The sequence below is a fragment of the Lampetra fluviatilis genome, chromosome 4 (genome assembly GCF_964198595.1).
Source record: "Lampetra fluviatilis chromosome 4, kcLamFluv1.1, whole genome shotgun sequence".
NCBI classification, from domain to species: Eukaryota; Metazoa; Chordata; class Hyperoartia; order Petromyzontiformes; family Petromyzontidae; genus Lampetra; species Lampetra fluviatilis.
Genome location: NC_136278.1, coordinates 30,603,657 through 30,631,164, shown reverse-complemented (window position 1 = coordinate 30,631,164; position 27,508 = coordinate 30,603,657). Strand labels below are relative to the sequence as shown.

General features: G+C 49.0%; 1 protein-coding gene across 2 annotated transcripts; it reads left to right on the top strand.

Moving 5' to 3' along the window:
* The first annotated feature begins 356 nt into the window (after nt 1–356).
* Nucleotides 357–24,932, top strand: LOC144931742 (glutathione S-transferase A4-like). 2 transcript variants are annotated; one of them, XM_078855978.1, is made up of 7 exons: nt 357–535; nt 6,375–6,640; nt 14,441–14,492; nt 19,216–19,348; nt 20,086–20,227; nt 23,175–23,312; nt 23,531–24,932. In XM_078855978.1, the coding sequence occupies exons 2-7, from the start codon at nt 6,554–6,556 to the stop codon at nt 23,651–23,653; spliced, it is 675 nt and encodes a 224-aa protein (XP_078712104.1). In that variant the 5' UTR covers nt 357–535; nt 6,375–6,553; the 3' UTR covers nt 23,654–24,932. The 2 variants fall into 2 exon arrangements, with proteins under 2 accessions (XP_078712104.1, XP_078712105.1); XM_078855979.1 differs by lacking the exon at nt 357–535 and adding an exon at nt 6,060–6,230.
* Nucleotides 24,933–27,508: the final 2,576 nt, after the last annotated feature.

The window sequence follows — 27,508 nt, the reverse complement described above, 5'->3', positions numbered from 1 at the left end:
AATATTTAATTCGAATATTTGGCCCGTGAATGCCATTGCGCAAGCCAAAAATGTCCAACTTTTAAGATTAACTCACCGCAAAGATTACTTTGATCACAAAATGTCACGAATTTCAATTGGCCGCACCTGTTGAAACAAAATTATATTGATGGATTTGCCTTCGGGAGCTTCACTGTCAGGCCCTTTACCCGCACCGAACCCCCAAGAGCCATCCTAACCCCCTCCGGTCACCTCCCACATTTGCCCCCTCCTACCCCCTCCAACACCCCCACTACGTCTCTTGCATCACAGACGAGGGCAGGGACGCTCACTCCCGCCTCCCATTGGCCCTGACTGAGCCAGTGGGTGGATGAGTTCTATGGGAGGGGGGGAGAGGGAAGACGGTGGTGCTGGTTTTAAAAAAAAGTAGCTCAGCGCACACAGGAGGAGCCATTTCTCACAGGTCACACAGGTGTGTGTGTGTGGAGAGGACTGGGACACGGCCATCATAGGTCACAGAAGCGGATCGTCAAATCTCCGACTCGGCTGCCCGAAGGTCAGGGTGACATCATTCAATGGTGTTTGTTGTTGTTGTTCACGTGCAAATTCTAAACCTTCGTTGCAAGTGTCTTGTCCGCAGTGTGCATCGCTGGGGATTTTGTTGTGGTTTAAATCTCCCTGCAGTTGTACACAATTGTGTTCCTCGACTTTGGGGTTTGTATAGAAGGCTAACAATGTTGTGCAAAAAGTCTTGAGTGAGTGTTTTTTTATGGTAAATGTCGTCTGACCAGGTCTGTGTGGGTATTCTCCCACATGGACAACAACAACAACATCACAAACTCAAAAAAGAAGAATTGGCCAAAATATTCCAAGTAGGATCCACTCCCCTACTTCCACCGAAAAAGTGTTTTTTTTTTCTACGTGAATGTCTTTCAAATGATATATCTTTACGACTTGAGCATTGTGATTGCCCCCATTGAACGTTACGAGACAGCCTTTGAATGGAGGTCATTTGCAGATTTGCAAACAGAACGCGACCGCAATTTCCTCCGGATGGATTTGAATAGTCTTTCTCGTACCAGTCATCACGACCCCACAGCAACCGTGTGCTGTCATAAAATGTTACTTCTCTTTTATAGTCCGTATTTAGTCATGCATGCATGCATGTGTGATGGCACGCGTGTTCTGACCCGCATATTCTTATCTGTTGAATTCTACGTAATGCAGTGAACTGCACACACGTACGTAGCATTGTAATATTGTACTATTGTGTGTTTGTGCTGTACATGCGAATTGAATGCTTACCATTCCATGTATCGGCATCATCAACACGTTGGCTATGTACGCTGCGAAGGAAGTTCAACGTGCATAAAAAGCCTGTCACCCAACGAGTCGGAGGCAAGGGTTGGTGAATGACATTTGGTGCGGCTCCCACAGCCAGCGCGACTGCGATGATGGCCAGGAGATGGCAGTAAAGTGGCTTGTGAACCCATGTTTTGATTCTTGAGTGCTATTCCCTCGAATGAGTGGTGGGTTTTCTCAAAGTGCCACTTTTTCTTCTCACGCAGTAAAATGCAACGTTAGGCCATGGTTGGAACCTTTAGATCAACAATGGCCAAGCGTTTAATGTTTATACTGGGTCTGTACTGAGGGTTGAATAGGACATTTGAATACCTTTTACGGACGAAGACAAAGACCGCCCCCCATCCCCCTGTAGCCTTAACAGACTTGCGGCAAGTGCTGTTAGCGAGCACCTATGAAGGCCGGCACGGCACACGAGGGCGTGGGTGGCCAGCACCACCCCCGACCGCCTTTGTCTCCCCAGTGGCGAAGTTTGCACACCGCACCAGATACTCATTTGAGGCTGAGTCGATCTAGGGGAGGCCCGTGACCGGTTTGAATAACCATCACTGGTGTTGGCCGTGAGCGGGAATCGAACCTGGGTCGCCGGGTTTATAGCGCAGCGCGCTAACCACTACACCACCGCCACCACTCCCTACACCACCGCCACCACTCCCTACACCACCGCCACCACTCCCTACACCACCGCCACCACTCCCTACACCACCGCCACCACTCCCTACACCACCGCCACCACTCCCTACACCACCGCCACCACTCCCTACACCACCGCCACCACTCCCTACACCACCGCCACCACTCCCTACACCACCGCCACCACTCCCTACACCACCGCCACCACTCCCTACACCACCGCCACCACTCCCTACACCACCGCCACCACTCCCTACACCACCGCCACCACTCCCTACACCACCGCCACCACTCCCTACACCACCGCCACCACTCCCTACACCACCGCCACCACTCCCTACACCACCGCCACCACTCCCTACACCACCGCCACCACTCCCTACACCACCGCCACCACTCCCTACACCACCGCCACCACTCCCTACACCACCGCCACCACTCCCTACACCACCGCCACCACTCCCTACACCACCGCCACCACTCCCTACACCACCGCCACCACTCCCTACACCACCGCCACCACTCTCTACACCACCGCCACCACTCCCTACACCACCGCCACCACTCCCTACACCACCGCCACCACTCTCTACACCACCGCCACCACTCCCTACACCACCGCCACCACTCCCTACACCACCGCCACCACTCCCTACACCACCGCCACCACTCCCTACACCACCGCCACCACTCCCTACACCACCGCCACCACTCCCTACACCACCGCCACCACTCCCTACACCACCGCCACCACTCCCTACACCACCGCCACCACTCCCTACACCACCGCCACCACTCCCTACACCACCGCCACCACTCCCTACACCACCGCCACCACTCCCTACACCACCGCCACCACTCCCTACACCACCGCCACCACTCCCTACACCACCGCCACCACTCCCTACACCACCGCCACCACTCCCTACACCACCGCCACCACTCCCTACACCACCGCCACCACTCCCTACACCACCGCCACCACTCCCTACACCACCGCCACCACTCCCTACACCACCGCCACCACTCCCTACACCACCGCCACCACTCCCTACACCACCGCCACCACTCCCTACACCACCGCCACCACTCCCTACACCACCGCCACCACTCTCTACACCACCGCCACCACTCCCTACACCACCGCCACCACTCCCTACACCACCGCCACCACTCTCTACACCACCGCCACCACTCTCTACACCACCGCCACCACTCCCTACACCACCGCCACCACTCTCTACACCACCGCCACCACTCCCTACACATTAACGGACACAAACCCCAGTCACTTCTGTGCCTTCAAGAGGCAGTGAAGTGGCTGAGAGCGCGGGGGTAACACTATACACAGCTCAAAAGTATTCCCCTCCAGTGCGGCTGGTGTGCTTGCAATGAGGGATTCATGTAGTTTGGGGGAAAATTTGAAGTGGTGGGCCCCGAGTAGCCACAGACTATAGGGTGGTCACCACCAGTGCACTGATGGGAATTGTCAAAAACTTCCCAATGCCGAGACACTGCTAAAAATAGTTTTGAGACTCGGTGAGACTTTCCTTGATAATAAATAAATGGCATAATTGTTAATGTACGAAAGTAAGTTGAACTTATTTCACGCCGTACGTTGCCAACCGTGCTAATCGGCCTCTCGCGTATGAAACGTAAATTATCCGTGCGATGCTCATTGCAGAGAGAGGGCAAGGTACAGAAGATTGTGTAACGGCTGTCTCATAATCAAGCAGTAAAGTTTGATTTGTACACATTAGGCTTGTGATGGTTAAACCCGGTCGGTGGCTCTGTGAAATCTGGTGCAATTTGGTGTTCTCAATTCTGTTCTGGAATTATTCTTTTTGTATTGCTGACAATGGGGAGTGCCCGCTAGTGGCTACAGGAGGTGACGGGAACCGCTCGCCTATAACGTCTGCTGATTGCAAATGATCAATTACACATTGTACGCATGCATCGTGAGCTTAAGAATCGATGCATTTACATTGCTTCTCCAGCATACACCATGAGACTCCATGGGCATTAAATGGAATGTCTTGCATGCAGGGTTGCCTCCGGCTCGTCATGTGCAAAAGAGGGGTGTAATAGGCGTTCAGGGTAGCGGAGGGCAGTACACCTAAATACATTGTTGTACTGTACTCCGCATCGACCCCCCTCTGAGCAGCGCGGTGTTGTGCAGCACAGCAGGCGCTGTCTCCTGCTTCCTTCCACGCGGATGTCGTTCTATTCCTTAATGCCAATGGCCATATGCGTCGCGTTGGTGAACGTAAACACCCACCCCCGGTTTATGTTCTCACGAATGCCATCGCCGTTCCGTGCGCGGTTGTGGGAATTCAAGCGCCGGTCATCCTGGGCCCCCATTGTTTGATTGTTTTAGGTGAAGAAATTGAGCTCGATTCACCGTGTCTGTCGTTCAGACTCACGGTTCATTGCACACGAACCCACCCCACCACCTCCCGATTCGAATTTCCTCCGCTTGTTTTTTCTCCTTTTGTTTCCTCGTGTTCGCTTGAGCCATTAAAGTCGCCAGGCTTAGGGGTTGTCAATCGCCGACGATGGATTGAAGCACTTGGGTGTCAGGGCAGTGTCAAACATGACGCACAACTTCATTTGCCACCGGGCAATGTCATCGTTACGTTAAATTGTTGCAATACGATGCCATCATTTGCAGCATGTTATCGATGCTATGCGATGTCACTGGTGTAAAAATTCCAAAATAATTGTATTGTAGGGGCGCTATCCTGCATGTAAAACACAAGGAAATGCTGCCACGATCGGTCGAGTCTTGGGCGGTGCCCATGTCCATTTATAGCCCTGAGCTAGTTGGTGGAAAATCCGCATTCCCATGGTGGTAGTGGCCAGCCTCGCCAAAAGTCGACCCCTATGGACTTTCCAAAGTGGTTCATTAATTGGCTTGGCCCATGAGAGATGATGACGACGATGGTGGGCTGAGTGAAACCGAATGGGAATTGAAGCTGCGATATGCTGGTTGTGAGTCGAGCGCTTTGCCACAGCGCGCAAATCCCGTTTCCTTTCAGAGACGAAACGGACCCGCAAACAGGGGTAGAGAAATGGGGACCAGTGGTTTGCGCACAGCATTATATGGACCCAGCAACCCGAGTCTGATACCCAGCCGTGGGCGAGTGATACCTGAATCCGTTGGAGGGCTCCCTCTCATCCAATATTCAATCTGCACTGAAGTATGGTCAAATCTAGGAACGGATTTTTTTTTAAACAAATTGTTTGGTCATGCTGCTGCTGCTTCTGCGTTAGCAGTGGTCCACAAGCACAACAACAACAAAAACTGAACACGCTTGTCAATAACACTGTGGCCTTCAAAGGTTCTTCGCTTACGAAGATCGGGGAGGAATTTGAGGTCCATGTAGGTGGCGGCAGGAGCACTGGTAGCTGGGACAGGACGTCCTTGACCTGCACGCGTTGGCGGCAGGCGGTGCATTTGAACTCCTTACCAGTTGGAGCCTGGGCGATGGCCCTTCTTCATAGCACGTAGATTGACAGTGGTGTAAATTCTTCTCATTATTTTACATGTAAAATCATTTGAATAATTATTCTCATTATTAGAATAATTATTCTCATTATTTGACATGTACATGGGCCTCACATTTACATGTAAAATAATTAGAATAATTTACCAGGTGCATAATAAACATTGCTGTATACATACATACTTTTAGTTTCTTTCGGTAAAGTCACGTAGGTAAAAAACAAAATAAATTTAATTAATTTAATTTATTTAGTTAAATTAATTTAATTTATTTAGTTTTTTACCTACGTGACTTTACCGATAAAACCAAAAAGTATGGATCCTTGCAGTCACTAAAACTTCAAATCTAGAATACATACATACTGTACATGTGGTAGGTTAACGGGAAGTTTATTTGATATGCACTCGCGCACCACTGCCAACTCAATTCCTCAATTTTTGTTTGGATATTATTGTGAACAGCTCGTTGTCATTCCACTGTCAGCTTCTCCGTGCCGTGTTAGTCACGCGGATTATGACCACACTTCACCAGTGTTGGGTTCGTAAAGAGGGGGGGGGGGGGGTTGGGGCTGCAGGACTCGTTCAGATATCACCCGCCACAGTTATCAGCCATGGCCAGTACTTTATTTCAGAACACCGAGTTTGGTGCTCGGTGTTCCAATCGGTAATGCCACTCCTCCCATGTTTGCCTGGAGCACACGAAACAGCCATTTTGGGTGACGGAATCTCCGTACTGGTGCGGATCGTGAGGGTTAGTTGACCATATTTCACCGCGCTGGTCAATAATACGTACGGCGCATGTAAGTGACCGCGGACTCTCAAAAGACCGCAGACAGAGAGGATTGAACGTTTCTTGTACAACAACGGGAATCTGTTTTGTCTGCGGCGTGTGCAGGAGCTGAAAGAGAATCTAGAGGAGCTGGGAGGACACGAGATAAAGAGTGAGGGAGAGCGAAAGCGAGAGAGAGGAGGAAGAGCGGAACGGCAGCAGCAGCAGCAGCATCGGAGACAGAGCAGCAAGGAGAGATCGCGAGAGCCAGGCTGGTGCAGGGACAAGAGTGTCGGGGAGCCACCATGAGTTCGAAGGCAAAGCTCGTTTACTTCGATGGACGTGGACGCATGGAGTCCATTCGATGGGTGCTGGCTGCCGCTGGCATCGAGGTGGGTCAGCGTCCGAGGCCAACGTTTTGCCTACTCAAATAAGTTGCCCAAGTCAATCGTGTTGAAGGTAATGCCCTTTGTTTACCCAGGGAAAGCCTCGCTGAGACTCAAGTATATTCTCGGGAGAGGTCCTGCATTGCGACGAATGGCCACGAGTGGCATGTGGGATCGAACTGGAGTATCCGGAGATAACCCACAAACGAAATGAGCTGATAATACTGATAGCTACGATCAAGCATCTATTGCAGTGCTACCATCTCCTAGGTGTGTCTCAGCCCAAGCCAACAACTACTAAAAATCTGCCTAAAGCTTTCGTGATTGCAGGAATTCATATTCTTTGGGTCTTTCGGTAAAGCCACGTAGATAGAAAAATAATACAAATAAAAAGAATAACAATATCACGATGTTTCGATCACAACACAAGCAATCGTCATCAGATGAGAAAAGAGGACGATTGCTTGTGTTGCGATCGAACGTTGTGATATATTTTTTTCTTTCTATCTACGAGGCTTTACCGAAAGACCCAAAGAATATAACTATTAAAACTATTTTTTTTATATATATATAAAATTGTACCATTGTACGGGCCACTGAGCTACATAGCTATTTTTTAGAAGCAACCTGGCCACAAATGATAGTTCAATAAAGTGGCTTATCATGTGGAAATTTATAGCAGCCAAATACTATTAACGCAGCTTGTTTCTAAATGTGGAGGGGAAAAACCGGAGGACCCGGAGAAAAATCCATGCGACCGCGGGGAGAGAAACATGCAGACCCCAAAAATACAGCAGGCGTCAAGGTCGGGATCAAACCCACAACCTCCTTCATACCAGGCGAGGAAGATGACGTTTCACCACTGGTATTCAAAGGGAGCCTCCCATCCAAGCACCAACCAGGCCCACCCCTGTTCAGGTTCCAAAATCTGACGAGATTGAGCTTTTTCGGAGTGATTTGGCCATCCGCATTTGGTGGTCCTGAAACAAGTGGTGGGAATTCTAAATTCTCGTGGCAATAACCAATCTGTCCAGGGAGCATCCGATGTTTACTTCCCACTGAAGTTCTCGTATTTATCCAGTAGAGATGATTGACCCTCATTTGAGATTCGAACTCGCGCAAACCGGGTTTTTAATGTTCGTAACATCTCCTGTGTATATGTATATAAACATAATTGCTATTGAGTTACATTTACGTTTAACAATTTAATAGTATAAGTCGCATAGGCCCCTTTTATTAAAATTATCCCTCCATTGCCCCTAAAAATGCACGCATTTTATAGAGACGTTTACTCCGTCAATGCTACTCATTAATGCCATCAACTGCGTCACCACACGGATACTTGCCGTACTGTCATGCGGGGATGTTCACTGCCTGCATTTAGAGCTCGACAGCACATCTCAACTCGGTGAAGGCCCTCCCCATGACATCTCAGCCATGGGGGCGTTGTTTGACCATACTACATCAAGCTGGTCAGTGTGCGATGTTGAAGGGAGGGGAGCCCAAGCCTGGTTCAGATCTCACTCGCCGCCGATGTTATCCGTGGCCAAAAAAATCTAACCCGGGTCACTGGGTTCACAGTGCAGTGCCCTAAGCACCCCTACACAGCACTGCGCGACTGCCCCATTCCTATAGCAAATACATCGTCGTCAGCCTTGGCCAATCCACTGCTAGATGAGGCCTTCCCCAAGCCGCCGCCGTAAACACGCGTACCGTAGTGAAAACTGAAATATGCTCACGGTGGCTTCAAATCGCGTTCACTGTAAGGAGGAATTCCTGGGGGGGAGGGGGGTGGGGGGGTGTCGAACCCCCGTGCCAGCGCACCTCGCGGTGTTCGCGGCTCATTGAGCAGAGACAAAGGGAAGATAATTGGCGATAATTTGCACCTTCCCCCTAGAGCAGTGGTCCTTAACCCTTCACTGGGTTTGAAACAAAGTGGTCGTACTTACGTGCCCCTGTTTAATTTGTGTTTCGACGATTCACCTTCCAGCAAAAATCCGGCCGTGTCTCGCACACCCAGAAACGGCATCCCGTAACCCCCAGGGGGTCGCGTGCACGCCAGCTTGAGAACCACCGCCCCAGAGGGTCCCTGCAGCCAGTGCCCTCGATCAATAACCACTGTTTCATTGCTTTTATGGCTTTATTTGGGTGATTTTCGAAAAGTGTTTTGGTTTGGCCATGTTTGTTGTAGTACAGAGTTAGACTGATGACCTTAATCTAAGTTGTCTTGTGGTTGTTGTTGTTGTTTGACTTGCATCCCACTGGGATTTTGCACACAGTGTTGGTGTACAGTGCTTTTTCTGCAATATTTTGCTGTCTTTTCTTGGATTTTCTGTTTGCACATAGTCACTTTAAGATGTTTTCTTGTTCATGTTTTTGTTTTCTGTTTGTTGCGGTTGCACCCGATTCAAGAGCCGAATGGCTCACAGGTCTATACCTAATGAATGAAACTTGAAACTTGAAGAGAAGCGCTGCAGCTGCCGCCACCGGATGCGTATTTGCGTAAACGCTGCGCGCCGAGTAAAAACTTTCGGCTGCGTCCCCTCCCGATGGCTCGTCGTCATCGTCGTCAAAGCCGTCGCCCATCAACCAAGGGTCTTTGCGATGCAGCGATGCGTCCCACTGCCGCGCGCCGATTCTGTCGTGTGGTCTCCGCGGTGGACGTTCCCCTGGGTGCGTTCGCTCATCTGGCTGCCACTCCTTCGCCAGTCTCGACCGTTGGCTGTCTTCCCTTCTAGCCGCGACGCGTCCCGCACAGTCCACTTGAACCCTTTCCCGTTCCGAGACGTCTGCAGGCTGCAGGCAGGGGTCCCGTTCACCGCTGAATCTTGGAACGCGCGAGCGGTTCAATGTTAATTTTGTTCAGAGTAAAGACACTGTACTCACGGCAGAGAACGATAGAGACACGACCAACTTCTGACAGCTTGTGCCAAGCCGTGCCACACGCTCTCCCGTATGGCCTTGTGGGAGCCTCGGTACCGATAAAGTTTTTTATTTTAGTTTTCTGATTCCGTTCCGGAAGAACAACTGAATCCGTAAATGTACGAGCTTGTCGCACATGTAAGCCATCAGAATCGGAAAGGGTTACGTAATACCCATTATGTTGTGTCTAACCTGCGTTTGTTCTCCAATCCAAGTACAAGTCTTCCTGTCACTCAGTCTAATTCCAAGCAGGGCACCTCTCCGCGCGTCTTTGAGCACTTTTCAGCTTTTGTTCCATTTTCTTTGTCAATGCCCGCGATTCTGAGTCGTGTGCAATAGCCGGTGATACGAAATGATGATTAAAAACACTCAGAGATGGCCCATTTGGACTGCCCTCCTCACCAAATCGCAGATGCCCTCCTACATTTGTGAAACAAAACACCACGGCTAAGAAATGTGGATGCCGTCACACCCCACGCACAACAACTGGTCTAGATTTACGACCGAATTACCCTGAATGTGCCCGATCTTGTCTATCTTGGGAAGCAAAGCGTGTTTGAGTCAGGTTTAGCGCTCGAATGGGAAACCGCCTGGGAATAAACAATTTTGTTCATTTGTTGCTGCGAGGTTGACGGGAGATGGTGGTCCAGCAATGGATGTTTTCATCCTATCATGCGGGCATTGTTTCCTGCAATGCTTGGGGGGGTTCTCCAGTTCTATATTTGAAGCTTTCGTGACTGCATGGATTCATATGCTTAGGTTTTTTCGGTAAAGTCACGTAGGTAAAACATCAAAATTAATAAAAATAAAATAAAGATCACGACGTTTCGGAGGCAACACAAGTCTTCGTCATCAGGTGGGACCGTCACAGCCAGATTAGCCCCCACTTGATGCAGCTAATCTGGCTGTGACGGTCCCACCTGATGACGGAGACTTGTGTTGCCTCCGAAACGTCGTGATCTTTATTTTATTTTTATTAATTTTGATGTTTTACCTACGTGACTTTACCGAAAAAACCTAAGAATATGGTTCTCCAGTTATTGTGATTACCTCCTCCATGGGATTTCACAATGCAAGGCCCTCCATGAAATAGTCTTAAAATGTATTCTCACTCAATAAGTTAACGCTAATTAATCCCCCCAAAAATGGCATCATTATTACAGTATTATCATTAGTGTGCTTTACTAAGGCTCGTGTTGTGGTGGTGATGGGTGTGTGTATGTGTGATGTGGGGAGCGGTGGTGTAGCGCTCAGCGCGCTGCGAACCCGGCGACCCGAGTTCAATTCCAACTCACGACCAACACCCGTGACGATTATCTGAACCGGTCCTGGGCCTCCCCTAGATCGACTCAGCCTCAAATGAGTACCTGGTGCGATGTGTAAAAACTTCACCACTGGGGAGACAAAGGCGGCCGGGCGTGGTGCTGGCGACCCACCCCCTCATGTGTCGTGCCGGCCTTAATGGGCGCTCACGAACAGCACTTGCTCCTTACAATCTGCTAAGGCTACACGGGGCGTCTTTATCTTGATGTTGTGCCTGCAGTGTAATTCAGATGCTCTTTGAGATAAATCAGGACGGTGAGGTTGGGTGCGCTCAAGCATGCGCCTGCTCTTCCTGCTCTTCTTACCCTACGGGGAACCAGACGCAGCTTTGAAACCCCTGTAACAAAAAATGTTTGGCAATAACCCCCCCCGCCCAGCACAAAACCGCAAGGCAATTGGTTAAATTCCTGCATTGTGCAAAGAGGATATTGTGACAGTGGTTCGGATTTTTTGTAATTGTGTAAAACAGGACGCCTAATAAAAGACCAATCGTAGCAGACGGTGGCGATTTTTTTGGAGTGCCTCTTTGCCACACTCGTTAAATCCGCAGCGCTCGGTCAAACCCAGTCGCCTGATTCATATCTCGTTGGCAGACATCACCTTGGCAGACATCCCACATTGGCGACATTTATCCATTTTTGGCAACAACAACAACAACAAAAAAGATGCTCACGCGTGAATCGTAAATGTGAATTTTTTGTAAAAAAAAAATCTGAGCCTGCGGGAGCGATTCGCACGTTGGAGAATGTTGTTCCCCCCGTCAGAAACATTTTTTGCGAACTCCGGCCAATGTGTTCGTCAGTGCGCTAGTGCAGCATTCGCGTCTCCCTCTTTCAAGGCGATGCCCAGGCACCAACCTTTTGCCCGCCGTCGTGGCGCCTGTCGCTATTGGGACACTCCATGTCAGTGTTCTTCACTCATTTTCAGAGGGGGAGGTGGGGGGGGGCACTTTTGCCGATAAGACATCATCAGTTGCGAGGGCCGCCACACGTGTGAAACCATTTGGGGGGTTTGACAGCAGCACGATGTTGATGATGATGATGGTGGGGGTGTTGTCACGTGTTGTGTATTGTCGGGGGGGCCGCACTAAAGGCCCCAGTGACCGCCAGTGACCCGCGGGCCTCGCAGTGAAGAACGCCGCCGCTTCTTCGTATGTCGAAAATGTCTTCCCGTTGTCTTGCCGCCGAGCAGGGAAATCGTTGAAACGTTTCGCCTCAACGCGTGAAGCTGCACCCTACCCGATACCCGGCTACCCGTACCCGGCCGGGTACGGGTAGCCGTTTGCGACCCTGGTGCGGCCGGGTACGGGTAGGCCGTGAGTCACTGGTGAGTCACCGTTTGTCACTCATTTCCCAACGTCTGGTGTCTCTTCTCACAATTCAAGTTCCTAGAATCAACCCACCCGCGCCTGCAAAATGGCTTCATCCCAGAGGTCGCAATCAGGTACCCGGTACCCGATACCCGTACCCTACCCGGGTACGGGTACCCGTTTGCGACCCTGGTGCGGCCGGGTACGGGTACGGGTAAGGAATCAAAACCCGTTTGCGACCTCTGAGCTGCACCGCCTCGTCCTTGTGCTGGTGACGGCGGCGGCGAAGCGACTCGACGGCCACCGCTTGGGCTGCCGTTGCTCCCGTGGTCACTTTCTCACTCTGCCACGCGGGTGGCTTTTTCCCGAGTGCGGGTATCCAAGGCTGCGTCTCCCCCCCCCCGTCTCTGTCAACAGAGATAAATGCCCTGGGGGTACGGTATTCAAAGAGCGTACTGTATGCGGCGTCCAAACAATCATAATCCGTTCCCCATTGCATTTGTTTGTGCGTGTTGAGGTTATGTTGCATACATCGGGCTGCAGTGCCACTTTGCCCACTGTTACCCTGTGGTCACAAAAGCCATGGAAGTGTCATACACAGCAAGTACATCCGCAAATCTATGCCCAGCGTTGTGCGTACGCACCGCACGACAATCCTGGAGGCCGAGACTTGACCATTGGCCATGGACGATAAGCGTAGCAAGTTGGACTTAAGCTGTAGTAGGCCTCCCCTAGCTCGATTCGGCCTCAGAGGAGGGCCTGTTGCATCGTGTGAACATCTGCAGGGGGAGGATACAGATGTTGGCCACTCCACCAGATTGTGTGTGCCGCTGACCTCATCCAGCAGTGGATCGACAAAAGGGATGGACATGTAAAGTGGTCCGTTTCGCTACGTAAGAAATCAAATAACATTGTAGTCTGTCAGCTTATGGGCCAGCATTTGCTTTAAGCCGGCAAATCTTCGGCCAATTTAAAGTTTCTGAGCCCTGTCAGTAGAATGTGAGGTCCATTGCACGCGGAACAGGCTGCAAATTGTTTGTGGAATCGAATGGTGCAATTGCATGCGTAAATCGAACAAGACAGAGAGAACATAAACTTCCGATGTGAATGAGAGATGGGCAGTTGCAGAGTTTGTTGTCCTTCCCCAGCACCTCTGATTATCATGGTTGGCTACGTACGGTACGAAAGAAGTTCAACATACGTAGAGAGTTGATGCGTTGTTCCTGGACTGCAGATGAACAGCGCCAGTTTGTGAGAGTATTTCTCAGTGAGGCAATAGTTACGGCTCTCAATGTAGCCGAGCGTAATACACTTTTCGTGAAGACTAGATGTCTCCTAAAATCTGGCACTTCGTAATTGTTTAAACTTCCTCTCGGGTTCTTATCCCAAGCAAAGTGGTGTTCCAATAATGATGCCAAATGTATGTTAGTTCGGGTTAAGTTGATGTCCCATTTCTAGCGCGCCAAAGTAAGTTCTGCTGCCTTTGTCATCGGAATTCCTTGGACTGGTTTTAACGGACATAGTCCATTAGGGCTCGTCAACCCTGTTCACGCTCGGTCAATGCAGACGCCTAGCATCGTCATTCCAGTCGCATACACGTGTGGAATGAGTGAGCCGAGTGCAACCCGTGTGTGTGTGCAGTGGTTGGCGGCACTACGCTATGAACCCAGATGTCTGAGTTTAATTCACTGCCATGGCTAACATCAATGGGAATATCGGAACCAGTCCTGGGCCTCCGTAGGTTAACTGAGCCACCTTAAATTAGTACTTGGTGCTACGTGTAAACATTGGCACCGGGGAGACAAAGGCGGTTGGGTATGGGGACTGGCCACACCACCTCCTCAAAACACCGTGCTGCCCTTCATAGGTGCTCTCCTTACAGCACTTTGCCCAACATCCTGTGTGCGCTACACGGCAGATCTTTATCTTTGTCTTGCATTGCACAGGTAAGGGCCGTGGGCCATACCCCGGTTATGGATCGCTTCCCTGGAGTCGCCATGCTCTGCTCGTCTTCCCCTTCAGCTCTGTGATGGCACCGCGCTGCGTAGTCGGCTGTGTGCTGACGAGAGTGTCTCTCTCTCCTGCGGCGGTTGTTGTTACACAACGTGGCAGGTGGCGGAATTATACCCGTACTGATGGCACGAGATGATTGCGACATTCTTTCTTTAACTTTGTATTACGTCGCTTTTGTTTTTAAATCTCTCGCTCGCTCCCTCTCCTTCTTTCTTTCTTTCTTTTGTCCCTCGAAACAGTTTGAAGAGGAGTTTCTGAAGACGAAAGATGAATATCAGAAACTGCTCAAAGGTTAGAAGCATTTATAGATTTCTGACCTTTACACATTACGATTTTATTTACAAATGCTGTTGACACATTATAATTGCTCGTTTCTAAGTAAGAATTTGATATTTCAAACAACATAAACCAAATGATCATTGTAAAGTTATGTTTATAGATATATATTCTCTGTAAAAACATTAAATGCCAAACCACCAACACCGTTGCATTATTGCCAAGCTAAAAATAAATTCCATGTATTTGTTTCACAAGAAATGTTTTTGAAGGTCGCTTGAAGGAAGAGAGACGGGAGGAGATCGAGAGACAGCGCTAGGGACAGAAATGGCGAGAGTGGGACAGACGGGGAGAAGGCAGAAGTAGTATCGGCAGGCGGCAGTGAGGGACAGGCAGAGCAAGTGAGACGCGCAGAGACGTACAGGCAGCGGTAGAGACACAAACTGGCAAAGACACACAGGGAGACTCACACCCGCAGACAGTCGCATACACGGGGAGACACGGGGAAGATGATGATGCATTCTGAGCAAGAGACCGATAGGTTCGTCCGGAGAAATGCTGAGAGCAATTTGCATGATAATTGATGCAAAATCTTGTTCCCTTAGACACGGGGTGAGGGTGCAACTCTGAGAGAGATCTGAATGAACTCGAATCACGTCTTGTGATATGATCCCTATAGCACAACTCGAATAAAGTCGGGGGAAATAAATGGAAATAAAGATTTGAAAAAATATATATTTGATTGCGTGGCTGCCCCCCACGTATTGTCAGTGTTTGAGTTGTTGGGCAACGGGCGTTTCAAAATTCGACTTTGTTTTGAGAAGGACGGGTGATTCGGAGGTCAGAGCTCTGAGCTGACACTGCTGGACCCTGATCCAGGCAGGTTTGCCCGTTTATCTCTCTGCAGGATAATAAACGTGTTGGTCTGCGAGTTGGCCGAGCAGCTCAGAGGTTTCAGCAACTGAGCGGGTGCCATTGAGAACATGGGATCTAATCCAGCCAGTCGCCTGTGTTTAAGCCGGGTTCTCAAGTGTAGTGAAGTTGATGGTCTTAGGCTGGGTCACTAATGGATTGCAGAAAAATGTGGCTTTTTCCATCCTCTGAGCATAAAAAATGACGGTTTGACCGCCATGCAACGGGCATCACCTCTGTAGCAGGGCGGGTGGATAAGTGCTGTTCCCTTCTGTGTGAACCAGGGGTCACTTGCAGGCATCTCAGGAGTAGTTGTGTGATATCCGCTTCTGTGGGTCCATTCTTGAACACGGCGGGTGGGTGGGTGGGGGGTTGGGCTGCTCGGTGAATGGATTCTTTGTCTTGTTGTAGTTGGAATAACAATGGGGGAAAGAGAAACAAAATTGTTGGTATTTTTTCCCCATTGTGCTATTAGCGTCAACGTCAAAGAGGTGGAGCAGTGTGCCACGAGTGTCAGAGAATGACCTGTGGCAGAGATTTTGAAAAAAAAAATGTTAAAGTGGCCACCTTATCTTTTCTCGAGAAAAACTCTGCTATGAAATTGCTTGTTGCATGACAGTCAAACAAATATTGTTTCTCAATCTCAACCTTTACGGTAGAGTTTTTTTGTCCAGCCACTAGGAGCAGGGCTAAGTTACTTAGCTCACTTTGCTTGAGAATCTGGTTAATTCAGGGGCGGCTGAAACCCAGATTCCTCTATTTAAATTCCAACAGCCAAGTGTCCCTCTCATTTCACGGGAGCTCAAAATCCCGAAATCCGAAACACAAATCCAACGTGATGATAGCATCATCACGTTGGATTTGTGTCATCTGGTCCAACCCATGTGAGACTAGGCTCTAAGGAAAGCTGTCTCGGGTGTGGACCAATCAACTTCAAGGACAGTGCACATTATCAGAGTTATGTCTTTTGTTTGTATTATAACTGTAGGTTTTGTGGTCTATGCAAACATGACTCCTTGTAAAAAGGTGTCAGTTTTGTTGCCAGATAGAAGGGTAAAAAAACAATTATCAAGTATAAATGTATCGTAACCCTCCACCACCCGACACAGCCAATTAGTAAGGGATTTGTCACGTAAACAAAACGCCAATTAGTTACTACTTCAGCACACCGGTGTGTTGGAGAGTAAGTCCACAACGTTTACAATCTGAGTAGTACGACGTTTCGCTGGTAATTACATCCAGCATCATTGGGCGATGTGCCAGATAATCACTCTCCCGATGTTCATCTTGGCCAAGATTTCAACTTAGGTTAATCGCACAGTGCTATAACTACTATGCCACTGCTTCACCCCTCATTGTACGTATTCATATACATGGAATAATCTGCAAGTAACAGGGGATATTTCTTGTTTTCTCCTTTTTCTATGGGTACCATGTCACCATTTAAGCTAATAAACTCTTTTTTATTTTACCAGGTAAGTCCCATTGAGCTCTATAGCTTTTTTTCAAAAGCGACCTGGCCACAAATGATAGCTCAACGAAGTGGCCTATCATGTGGAAATTTATAGCCGTCAAATCCTCTAAATGCGTGTTTCTAAATGTGGAGGGGAAAACTGGAGGACCCGGAGAAAAATCCACACAACCACAGGGAGAACATGCAAACTCCAAATATACAGAGCGTCAGGGTCGGGATCGAACCCATGCCCTCCTGCGTACCAGGTGAGGTAGTTAACATCTCGCCACCAGGGGATTTATGCTCGTAAACACAGTTAATAGTTGACGGGCACTGCATCAACATTTCTCAGCAGAGTCCCCGTTTCGTGTCGCCTGAGCGAAATGACTCCGAGCCACTGATGCCCCAGGAATTGAACGTAACCACGAGAATGTCATACGCCCCGAGAACATCGGGGTTCAAATGCCATTGTGAGAGGGCTGCCGATTTTCTTTTAGGCCTGCTGGCATCAAGCCACGTCCCAGTGGGGCAGTGGATGAGAGGGCACAAGGCCCACAGTTGTACAATGCAATACAATTTGCATGCATATAGCGTCCGAATGCGACCATCTCAAGGCATTGTATAGAACAGTGGCCATATTTATTTCTTATCAACAACACCATTGTAGGTAGACGGGAAAAGGAAGGTTCAGAGCCTTGACTTGAACGGGGGCAATGGAGAAAATAGCCGGGCGGCGGCAGAAGCAATGCACGCCCTGTGTGCAGAAAGTGCGTGGAAGGGAAGAGGGTGAGATGAGAGGGGAGAGATAGGAGGGTGCGTGGAGGGGAGGAGAGTGAGATTGGAGGGGAGGAGAGTGAGATGAGAGGGAAGAGGGTGAGATGAGAGGGGAGAGATAGGAGGGTGCGTGGAGGGGAGGAGAGTGAGATTGGAGGGGAGGAGAGTGAGATGAGAGGGGAGAGATAGGAGGGTGCGTGGAGGGGAGGAGAGTGAGATTGGAGGGGAGGAGAGTGAGATGAGAGGGGAGAGATAGGAGGGTGCATGGAGGGGAGGGGAGTGAGATGGGAGGGGAGGAGAGTGAGATGAGAGGTAGACAGGGGTGAGTCCAAGGAGGATCTTGAAGGCAGTGCGATCTTGAAATAGATCTGGAATTAGATGGGAGCCAGTGGAGGGAGTGGGGTGATGTCCGTCATATTTACGGATGTAGGTGATGAGTCTGGTTGCAGCATTTTGGATTATCCGGAGTTTGGAGATGAGGAATTCGATGTCAATTTGGAACGTGAGGAAATCCTAAAGCCCTTGTTGGGTTTGAACGTTCGCATTCCCAGGGTCTCCTTGCATGGGTGGGGTAGTCGGATTTGCTTTTCGAGCACGATTTGTACGTCACCAGGCGACCACAGCTGTCTCTGCTGCAGTATCAAATTCACGTCTGTCATTGCGGCACTGAGTGAAGAGTCGCTCGTGTAAGCACGCACCAGTGGCAGACGACGCTGCTTTTGGGTGAGGCTGCCAAGTCGGTGCATGATTTTGCTTGCCCAGTTTTATTTTTATTTTGTGTTCTTATGTACAGCATCGTGAGGTCTCCTCCTCTCGTTGGCCAAATCGCCCTGAATGCACTTTGCTGGCTCTAAGATGATCGGAATCTAAACGCAGTTGAGCCCACCCACGTACATGGGTGACCATTGACTGCGAGTTATCCAGGAGCTGGCTGGTTTTGCAATGTTACCCACAGGCATGCGTGGGTTTTCTGCAGGTGCTCCAATCTCGCACTGCCACATGCCACTCGTTCTTGAATGGAATTGGTCGATCACCCGAGTGGCAAAGAGAGAATTCTAAGGCTCGGCAAGGGATTCCTGGGTAATTGGGTTGTACTGGAGACCACATTTTGGAGCTGTAAAACATATGCATCTACAGTATGCAAAAAGGAGAAGAGGTTTTACCATTTCTCTTGCGATAAAACAGGAGGTGTTAAGATGTTAAAACACCAACTAGGTAACTTAATTCACCACACGTACTTGTGGCAAAAACATGCAAACACACTGGTGGTGATGGAGCGCTAATACATTGGCACGTGTGTACACCACGTGACGACGGTATGAATTGCCTCGTGTTGGAAGGAGAAGGGTGTACGACACACACCTTATTTACGCTCTCCAACTCAAAACGGACAAATCCCTCGGTACCTGATCAAAAGGTGTGACTAACTTGGATTAAAACCGCATCGCAGAATTGCCCCCCCCCCCCCTCCTGTTACAAAAAATCGTGCGAACACCAAATGTGCTCCCGATTCCGTTTGTACGCATGGATGGTGAACTTCTTTCACACCGCACGTAGCCAAACGGAGGCGATTCGTTTCCGCCGTCTCGTTGCGCGCAGACGGCGTCCTGCTGTATGAGCAGCTGCCCATGGTGGAGATGGACGGCATGCGGCTGGTGCAGACTCGTGCCATCATCAACTACGTCGCCGACAAGGCCGGCATGCAGCCCAGAGATGCGCGCCAGAGAGCACAGTGAGGAGGAGCACGGCCTTGTGCTGCCGGGGCCACTCCTTCCTGCAGCCACTCACATCGCAGCCACTCGTTTACATTCACCCCCATACACCCCATACACACCCATACAATACACTCATTCAAATAACCCCTATTCACACTCGTACAATACACTCATTCACATAACCCCCATACATCCCCCCCCATCCAATCTACTCATTCACATAACCCCTATACACACCCATGCAATCCACTCGTTAATTTAACTTCTACATACAATTCTTTTTCAATTTAAAGCTTTCGTGACTGCAGGGATTCATCTTCTAGGTTCTTTCGGTAAAGTCACGTAGAATGGAAATAATAAAATAATAAAAATAAAACAATAAAATAATTCTCACACAGAATTATTTTATTATTTGTATTCTTTATTATTTCCATTCTACATACAACCCATTAATTTCATGTTAACCTCTACATACACTCATATAACCCACTCAATGACATTAAACCCTATGCACACTCATACAATCCACTCATTTTAACCCCAATACACCCTCATACAGCCCACTCACTCATATTAAACCCAACACACACTCCAATACAGTCCACTCACTCATTCATACTAAACCCCTACACACACCCATACAGCCCACTCATTCACACCGCTGCGTTCCAAGGTGCTCGCTATCGCAGTCTTTGGCCCGGCAGTTGATGGCGACTGCTCCAGGGGGTGACGACTTTTTGTCTTTGTGGAGCAGCGTGGACATGTACGTGGAGGGCATGCGAGACCTGGGGGAGCTGATGCTGCCCCTCGCCTTCTTGAAGCCGGAGGAATTCGAGCAGAGGCTGAAACAGGTGGAAGATAAAGCCTCCAAGCGCTACCTGCCCGTCTACGAGAAGGTGCGTGCACGTGTGCGCGCGTTTAGGCGAGCGGTGGTGCAGCAGTTAGCGCTACGCTGCGCTGCGAACCCGAGTTCAATTACTGCTCACGGCCAACATCGGTGACGAATATCTGAAGCGGTCCTTGGCCTCCTTTAGGTCGACTCAGACTCAAATGAGTACCTGGTGCGGTGTGTGTAAACATCGCCACTGGGGAGACAAAGGCGGCCGGGCGTGGTGCTGGCCACTCACCCCCTCGTGTACCATGCCGGCCTTCATAGGTGCTCGCTAACAGCACTTGCCCCTACAGTCTGTGAAGGCTGTATGGGGTATCGTTGCCTGTCTTTTGTGCATCTAAGCACATGAACACGCACCTCAGTCACTTCTGTGCCCCTCTAGCCCCCCGATAAGTGCAGCCAAGACGGTCGCAGTGGCTGATAAATATCTTCACAGTGGTACGTCTCGCATGGCCGCTTGGTAGCACGAAACGAAATCGTGGGCCGCTTGCTGCCTGCAGGCCGTAGGTTCCACAGCTCTGCCCCAGGTGGACTTGGCAGTACGATGAGCAGCCGCTGTAGGGGAGAGACTGGACGGGCGGCGACAGGGAGCAGGGCTCCGAGGGGGCGCGTGTCCCAGCGCTCGTTAAGTGCGTTATTCCTGGATCAAGCCCAGGTGGGGTCCGTACTGCTGCCAGGTTGACACCTCCCAAGCGAACAACACCGGTGCCAACGTACATCCTCTCCAACCCTCCCCCCCCCCCACTTGACACCTAGCTAATTAGCATCGCACGCACGCCGTGTCTTAATCGCCTCCCACAGGAGGAGGGCTCAACGTGGACTGTAGTAGGTTGAGAAGGGGAGGGGGGGGAATAAAGTTCTAAAGAAGAGAACGGAGAGCCGTGTGTCTGGTAAAGGCGGAGAACAAAATTACACGGTGCTTCAAAAAAATGTTAACACTTCCGAGAATTTGAAATTAAAAAAAATGTGAACACTTCTGAGAATTTGAAACGATAGCACAAGAAATGTGCCGCCTCTGGGCTCTGTCGACCACCTGGAGAAGATTCCAGGCAATGTGTTGACAATGATGGCGAACAAGTGGAGACTCTTTGGCTTTTTGAAGCGATTAGCATACACTCTTTATCATGTTACAGTGTATTATCCGTTCTTTTCCCATTAAAAACGATAGTGCCATGTCAGTGTTAACATTGTTTTGAAGCATGCTGTACAATCCAGAGGACCTATTTAGAGCTTCCTCTCGCCGGAAGTGTTTCAGTTTCAGTTTCATTTATTTGGTATAGCCCTGTGAGCCATTCGGCTCTTGAATCGGGTGCAACCGCAACAAACAAAAAACAAAAACATGAACAAGAAAACATCTTAAAGTGACTATGCGCAAACAGAAAAATCCAGGAACAGAAAAATCGTGAGCAACCACTCACAGGGCTTCACCACCAAATGTATATCCACGCAGTATTATTGTTCTATGGGAAGCTCATTTGCCAGTAAAAATATGATAATTGTTTTTTTACCCTTCTATCTGGCAACAAAACTGACACCTTTTTACAAGGAGTCATGTTTGCATAGACCACAAAACCTGCAGTCATAATACAAACAAAAGACATAACTCTGATAATGTGCACTGTCCTTGAAGTTGATTGGTCCACACCCGAGACAGCTTCAAGGACAGTGCACATTATCAGAGTTATGTTCTTTTGTTTGTATTATGACTGCAGGTATTGCGGTCTATGCAAACATGACTCCTTGTAAAAAGGTGTCAGTTTTGTTGCCAGATAGAAGGGTAAAGAACCAATTATCATATTTTTACTGGCAAATGAGGTTCCCATAGTGTAGATGCTTGCCCCGAGCTCTCATACTCTGATGGTGCATTGTCTTTGAGTTGTGCGCCTTTTGGCGTCATCTGGTCCAACCCATGTGAGACTAGGCTCTAAGGAAAGCTGTCTCGGGTGTGGATCAATCAACTTTAAGGACAGTGCACATTATCAGAGTTATGTCTTTTGTTTGTATTATGACTGCAGGTATTGCGGTCTATGCAAACATGACTCCTTGTAAAAAGGTCTCAGTTTTGTTGCCAGATAGAAGGGTAAAAAAACAATTATCAGTATTATTGTTGTTGTTTTTCGTACAAAACTTGAACCGATCTCTTCCTGTGGGTTTTTTTAATGCTTTGAGTTCATGTTGTGGCTGCGAGTATCAGTGTGTCTGGTCGGGGAAGCATTCTTTGCGTTACGAGCGGTGATGTGGGTTTTAGGGTGTCATATATGGTGATGGTCACATTGTGCTGCTTGTGCTGATGCTACTCATGGAGGAATGATGTGCGGATGCTGGTTATGGAGTGACGGATGTTGTATCGACGTTGGTGGCGGCGATGAAGTGATGATTCACTGATGCTGGTGATGGAGTTTATGGTGTTGTACTGCCACTGGTCTTGCTGGCGTCAAGTTACTTCAAGTGTATTTGTATAAGCAGGTGAGAATGCAAGAGACTGGGATGAGTGTCATTCGCAAGAGTTGCATGCGTCACCAAAACGACAGAAGCAAAACAATAAAGCGTAAAATTTCGATTTAAAGCTTTCGTGACTGCAGGGATTTATCTTCTTGGTTCTTTCGGTGAAGTCACGTAGAAGGGAAATAATAAAATAATAAAAATAAAGCATAAAATAACATTCTCACGAAGTTTCGGCCACAACGCAAGCAGCCATCCTCAGGTGAAGAACAGGGCTGTCGGAAAGACATTTCGGACGTTGTCTTTCCAACAGCCCTGTTCTTCACCTGAGGACGGCTGCTTGCGTTGTGGCCGAAACATCGTGAGAATTGTATTTTGTTTTATTTTTATTATTTTATTATTTCCCTTCTACGTGACTTTACCGAAAGAACCAAGAAAATGAAGCGTAAGTGCCCATGTACTGGTTGTTGGTGACGGTGATGTTGCACTGCTGGTGTGGCGATGGTCAGGTACTTGGCGATGGTGGTGGTGGTGGAGGCTTCCTGGTGGGCACCTCCCTCACCGTGGCCGATGTTCTGCTGCTGGAGCTGCTGCTCGCGCTGGAGGAGAGATTCCCTAAACTTCTCTCCGGCTTCCCGCACCTCCAGGTAAAGGGACTTTACGAACACTGGCTGTCCGTCATCGACATCCCTTGAAGGCTAGCAGCTCCCGGCAAGCGATGCGGAATGTCAGTCGTTGTACCGAGCAGCATGCGACACGACCCGAAAAGCGCTTTACAAGCACAACCGTGAAAGCCTACGCAGCGGTAGAAGCCATGAGCCTCGCGACCCCCTTAACCTGGCGTTGCTCCCTCTCCCCGTGCCAGGAGTTCAAGGGACGCCTGAGTCAGGAGCCGAACATCAAACGCTTCCTGCAGCCGGGCAGCCAGAGGAAGGCCATGCCCGACCAGGTGTACGTGGACACGGTGCGCTCCGTCTACAACATTTAACCGGGCGGCGCGTGCGGGAAAAACACTGGAACCATCGACCGCCACGGCTCCTCCGTCGCCCGCCTGGCTGCGTGCAATCAAGGGCGAGTTGGGCTCTCGTGCTGAACAAGGCAACTGGCACGCCCGGCTCGTGATGCGAAAGGCTTACTGCTGAGCATTTAACAAGTCAGAGCCGTGCGGTAAACCTTCGTGCTATTGGAATCAATGAGACAACACGTGGCAGAAAATAGTGCGAGTAATAGAAATTGAATGTGGTAAATGAGACGAGGAAGAATTGATTACTGAATCGAGATCCAGAATTGACTGTCCATCTAATCACAGGGGTTAGTGAATCATTAGATACCTAATTAATCATACATTTTAGTTTTGAGGCATGTGATACATGAAGTTGGGCTCCAGGGTAAGCCAAGGTTCACGTTGGTTGTCACTTTGCTGTCTCAGCTTCAAAAGTCGTGCCGTGTCAAGGTCCTGTTTTAAAAGATCCTCATCACAGATGGAAAAAGCCCCCAGTCAACCTTTGGTCACTGGGAGGTCACTCATAATCCTCTGCTACCTCCACAGTGAGGAATTCCTGTCCCCCAGCTCACCATGCTGTCGACTTCTCGCTCCTGTTCAAAGTCCAGGATCAAAAGCTACCATACGTTCTGCCTGTGACCGACTCTGCCCCACTCTCTCTACAAAATGAACATCGTCTTCAGATGCCGTCGCATTTAGTTTCCATTTAAATTCACATTCCATTGTATCGTTTGGTGTTCTATTAAATTCTTTACACTAAATTCAAACGCCCGCTACGCTTGCTCGATTGTGCATTGGGGAGGCGTTCATCTCCACGGGGCACAGACTTCATACGTGCATCTGTAATCTCGCCGATAGCCACCAGAAACCCTCGACTTGTAGGAGACCCTGAGCTGCCACTGTGTGGGGAGAGCCCCCTCCCGATCGAATCCAGCTGAGGCCCTTATCCCAGACTCCCTCGGTGCCCACCCACCAACATTGACATGCTTGAATATAACCATATTAAGGCTTTTAGGTGCCTTGAACTGGCTTTAGGTAATAATTGTATTGCTTGTGGGTTTACTGCTGAAGAATGAGTAAATGTTTTGCCTTCAGGTTTACTGTTTTATGATAATGTATTCAGACTGGCTGTAACTCAATGTACTGTATACTCTTTACATGAAATACACTGATGATTATAAATGCAAAGAGTTATCTTTACTTAAAATCAGTTTCGTTTTCAATCTTGAAATTTCATGTGTAACTGTTTAAATAAACATCCAAGACCTCCAGCTGAAATGAAGTGTATTAAACTTTGATGCGAGCTCAACTACTTTACAACACCTCGTGATGGACAACATCACAAAATGGAAGAAACTCACGCATTTAGTTTTTTCAAACAGCCGAGGATGTTTGTTGAACTTCTTTCGCACCGTACAAAGCCAGCTGTGCTAATTGGAGCTAGGGGAAGAACAAACTAAACACACAAAAAGCATTTCTAAAGAAATTAGTTTTCAATCTAGATAACATCGGAAGTGGCTTCCTGATATCGAAAGAGCTTTCCAAGTGACCGCAGAATGCGCAGCGCGATGCGGTGACCGCCGCCTTTGTTCGATGTCCAGCAGCCGAAAGCCACGAGCCGACGCTGACCACCGGAGTGTTCGCGTGACGGTGGTTCATGCTGCTTGGCGAGATCAGCGAGGTAGTGAGGTTCATTTGTTGCAAGCACCCTCGGGTGCAATGAGCGCTAAAAGCTTAGGGGCCGTCCATAAATGACGTCACGCGATTTTGGACGATTTTTGACCGCCCCCCCCCCCTCCCCTCGTCACACGGCGTCACAAAAAGTCAGGCCCCCCTTTAAATATGACGTCACAAAGCTCTGCAACCCCCCTCCCCCAAAAAAAACATGCTTCAAATCGCTTTAAACTATTGTCATTGTAGTGCGTATTTAATGTACCGCTGCACTCTGATGTTGTCGGAGAAAACATTTATCAAAACGTCTAATTAGAACGTATTATTTGGTTCTTTCGGTTAAGTCACGTCTAAAGATAAAATAATAAATTAAATTAAATAATAGAATACGACGTTTCGATTGCAACACAAGCAATCATCATCAGGTATAATGAAATAGCGACATAAAATCTAACCAGAAAACTATAGACAGACATATTAGCAGACAGATATCACCAAGATACATAGCGAGAGCAACACAGGTAACAGAGAGGGGTGATCGTCTCTGTGGGGTGGCCTTAAATAGACAGAGGGGGGGGCGGAGGCAGAGAGAGGGAGGGGGGTTAGAGAAAAAATTAGCATATCAATGAGTGGTCAACAGACGTGGTGCTGCAAGTACGATGGCACGGTAAGCAAGCCTGAAAATCAGGAGGACACACTAAAATTAAATAACCTAGTAAAATATCGAAATGTAATGTAATACAACACAGAGGGTCGGTCAACACACAATTAACGCATAGCCTGGTTGATTACGTATTTCAAAGTTGCTAAGTTAGAATTTAAGTGTGAACATTCTAAAGAGGACACAGGCAGAGAAAACAAGTCGCCAGAGAGAGAGAAAAAAGATAAGCTTAAAACTTCCCCGTAGAAGTGGTTCAATCTTAATTTTAGAACTTTCGTGACTGCAGGAATTATTATTTGGTTCTTTCGGTTAAGTCACGTCTAAAGATAAAATAATAAATTAAATTAAATAATAGAATACGACGTTTCGATTGTTGTATTACATTACATTTCGATATTTTACTAGGTTATTTAATTTTAGTGTGTCCTCCTGATTTTCAGGCTTGCTTGCCGTGCCATCGTACTTGGAGCACCACGTCTGTTGACCACTCATTGATATGCTAATTTTTTTTATCTAACCCCCCTCCCTCTCTCTGCCTCCGCCCCCCCCCCCCCTCTGTCTATTTAAGGCCACCCCACAGAGACGATCACCCCTCTCTGTTACCTGTGTTGCTCTCGCTATGTATCTTGGTAATATCTGTCTGCTAATATGTCTGTCTATAGTTTTCTGGTTAGATTTTATGTCGCTATTTCATTATACCTGATGATGATTGCTTGTGTTGCAATCGAAACGTCGTATTCTATTATTTAATTTAATTTATTATTTTATCTTTAGACGTGACTTAACCGAAAGAACCAAATAATAATTCCTGCAGTCACGAAAGTTCTAAAATTAAGATTAATTAGAACGTGTTGTCTATATTTATTTAACGTTGCGCATGTTGATGTGACGTCACAGTCCCCCCCCCCCTCCCTGTCACACATCGTCACAAATGTCTGACCCCCTTCTAGGTGCGTGACGTCATTTATGGACGGCCCCTTAGATCCTACTAGTGTCGACGCTTCACGAGCCAGTTCATGGGTTCTGCCCCTCCTGTTCCCTCCCCGCCCTTCCACCCCTCTGGTTATGCAACGACTCCTGAGGTTGTTACAGCCGACGTTCGACGTTGCAATCCACACGGTGAGGATTTATTCAGGAAATATGCATTGGTGCAAGATCACGTTCCATCCTCGATAATTATCAGATTCTTGCGGAGGGAGCTGGTAGGAACGTTGGGTTGCTCGGTCAATGGCCAGACTGTGAGGGCGAGCACAAGCCGGCGTGAGTAGGTTAAACGTTGAGTTTTATAAGGGCACCACGGGGTGACCAGCCCCTCCCCACCCAGCCCCACCCTCCCCACCCAGCCCCACCCTCCCCCACCCTGCCCCTCCCCACCCAGTCCCTCCCCACCCAGTCCCTCCCCACCCAGCCCGTCCCCACCCAGCCCGTCCCCACCCAGCCCCACCCTCCCCACCCAGCCCCACCCAGCCCATCCCCACCCAGCCCCTCCCCACCCAGCCCCACCCTCC

What these genes read in the sequence shown, in the direction of transcription:
- LOC144931742 (XM_078855978.1), top strand. Translation starts at nt 6,554, where the DNA reads ATGAGTTCGAAGGCAAAGCTCGTTTACTTCGATGGACGTGGACGCATG. An exon ending in GATGCGCGCCAGAGAGCACA is followed by an intron (nt 19,349 to 20,085) that starts GTGAGGAGGAGC and finishes TTTGTGGAGCAG; the next exon opens with CGTGGACATGTACGTGGAGG. An exon ending in ACCTGCCCGTCTACGAGAAG is followed by an intron (nt 20,228 to 23,174) that starts GTGCGTGCACGT and finishes GGCGATGGTCAG; the next exon opens with GTACTTGGCGATGGTGGTGG.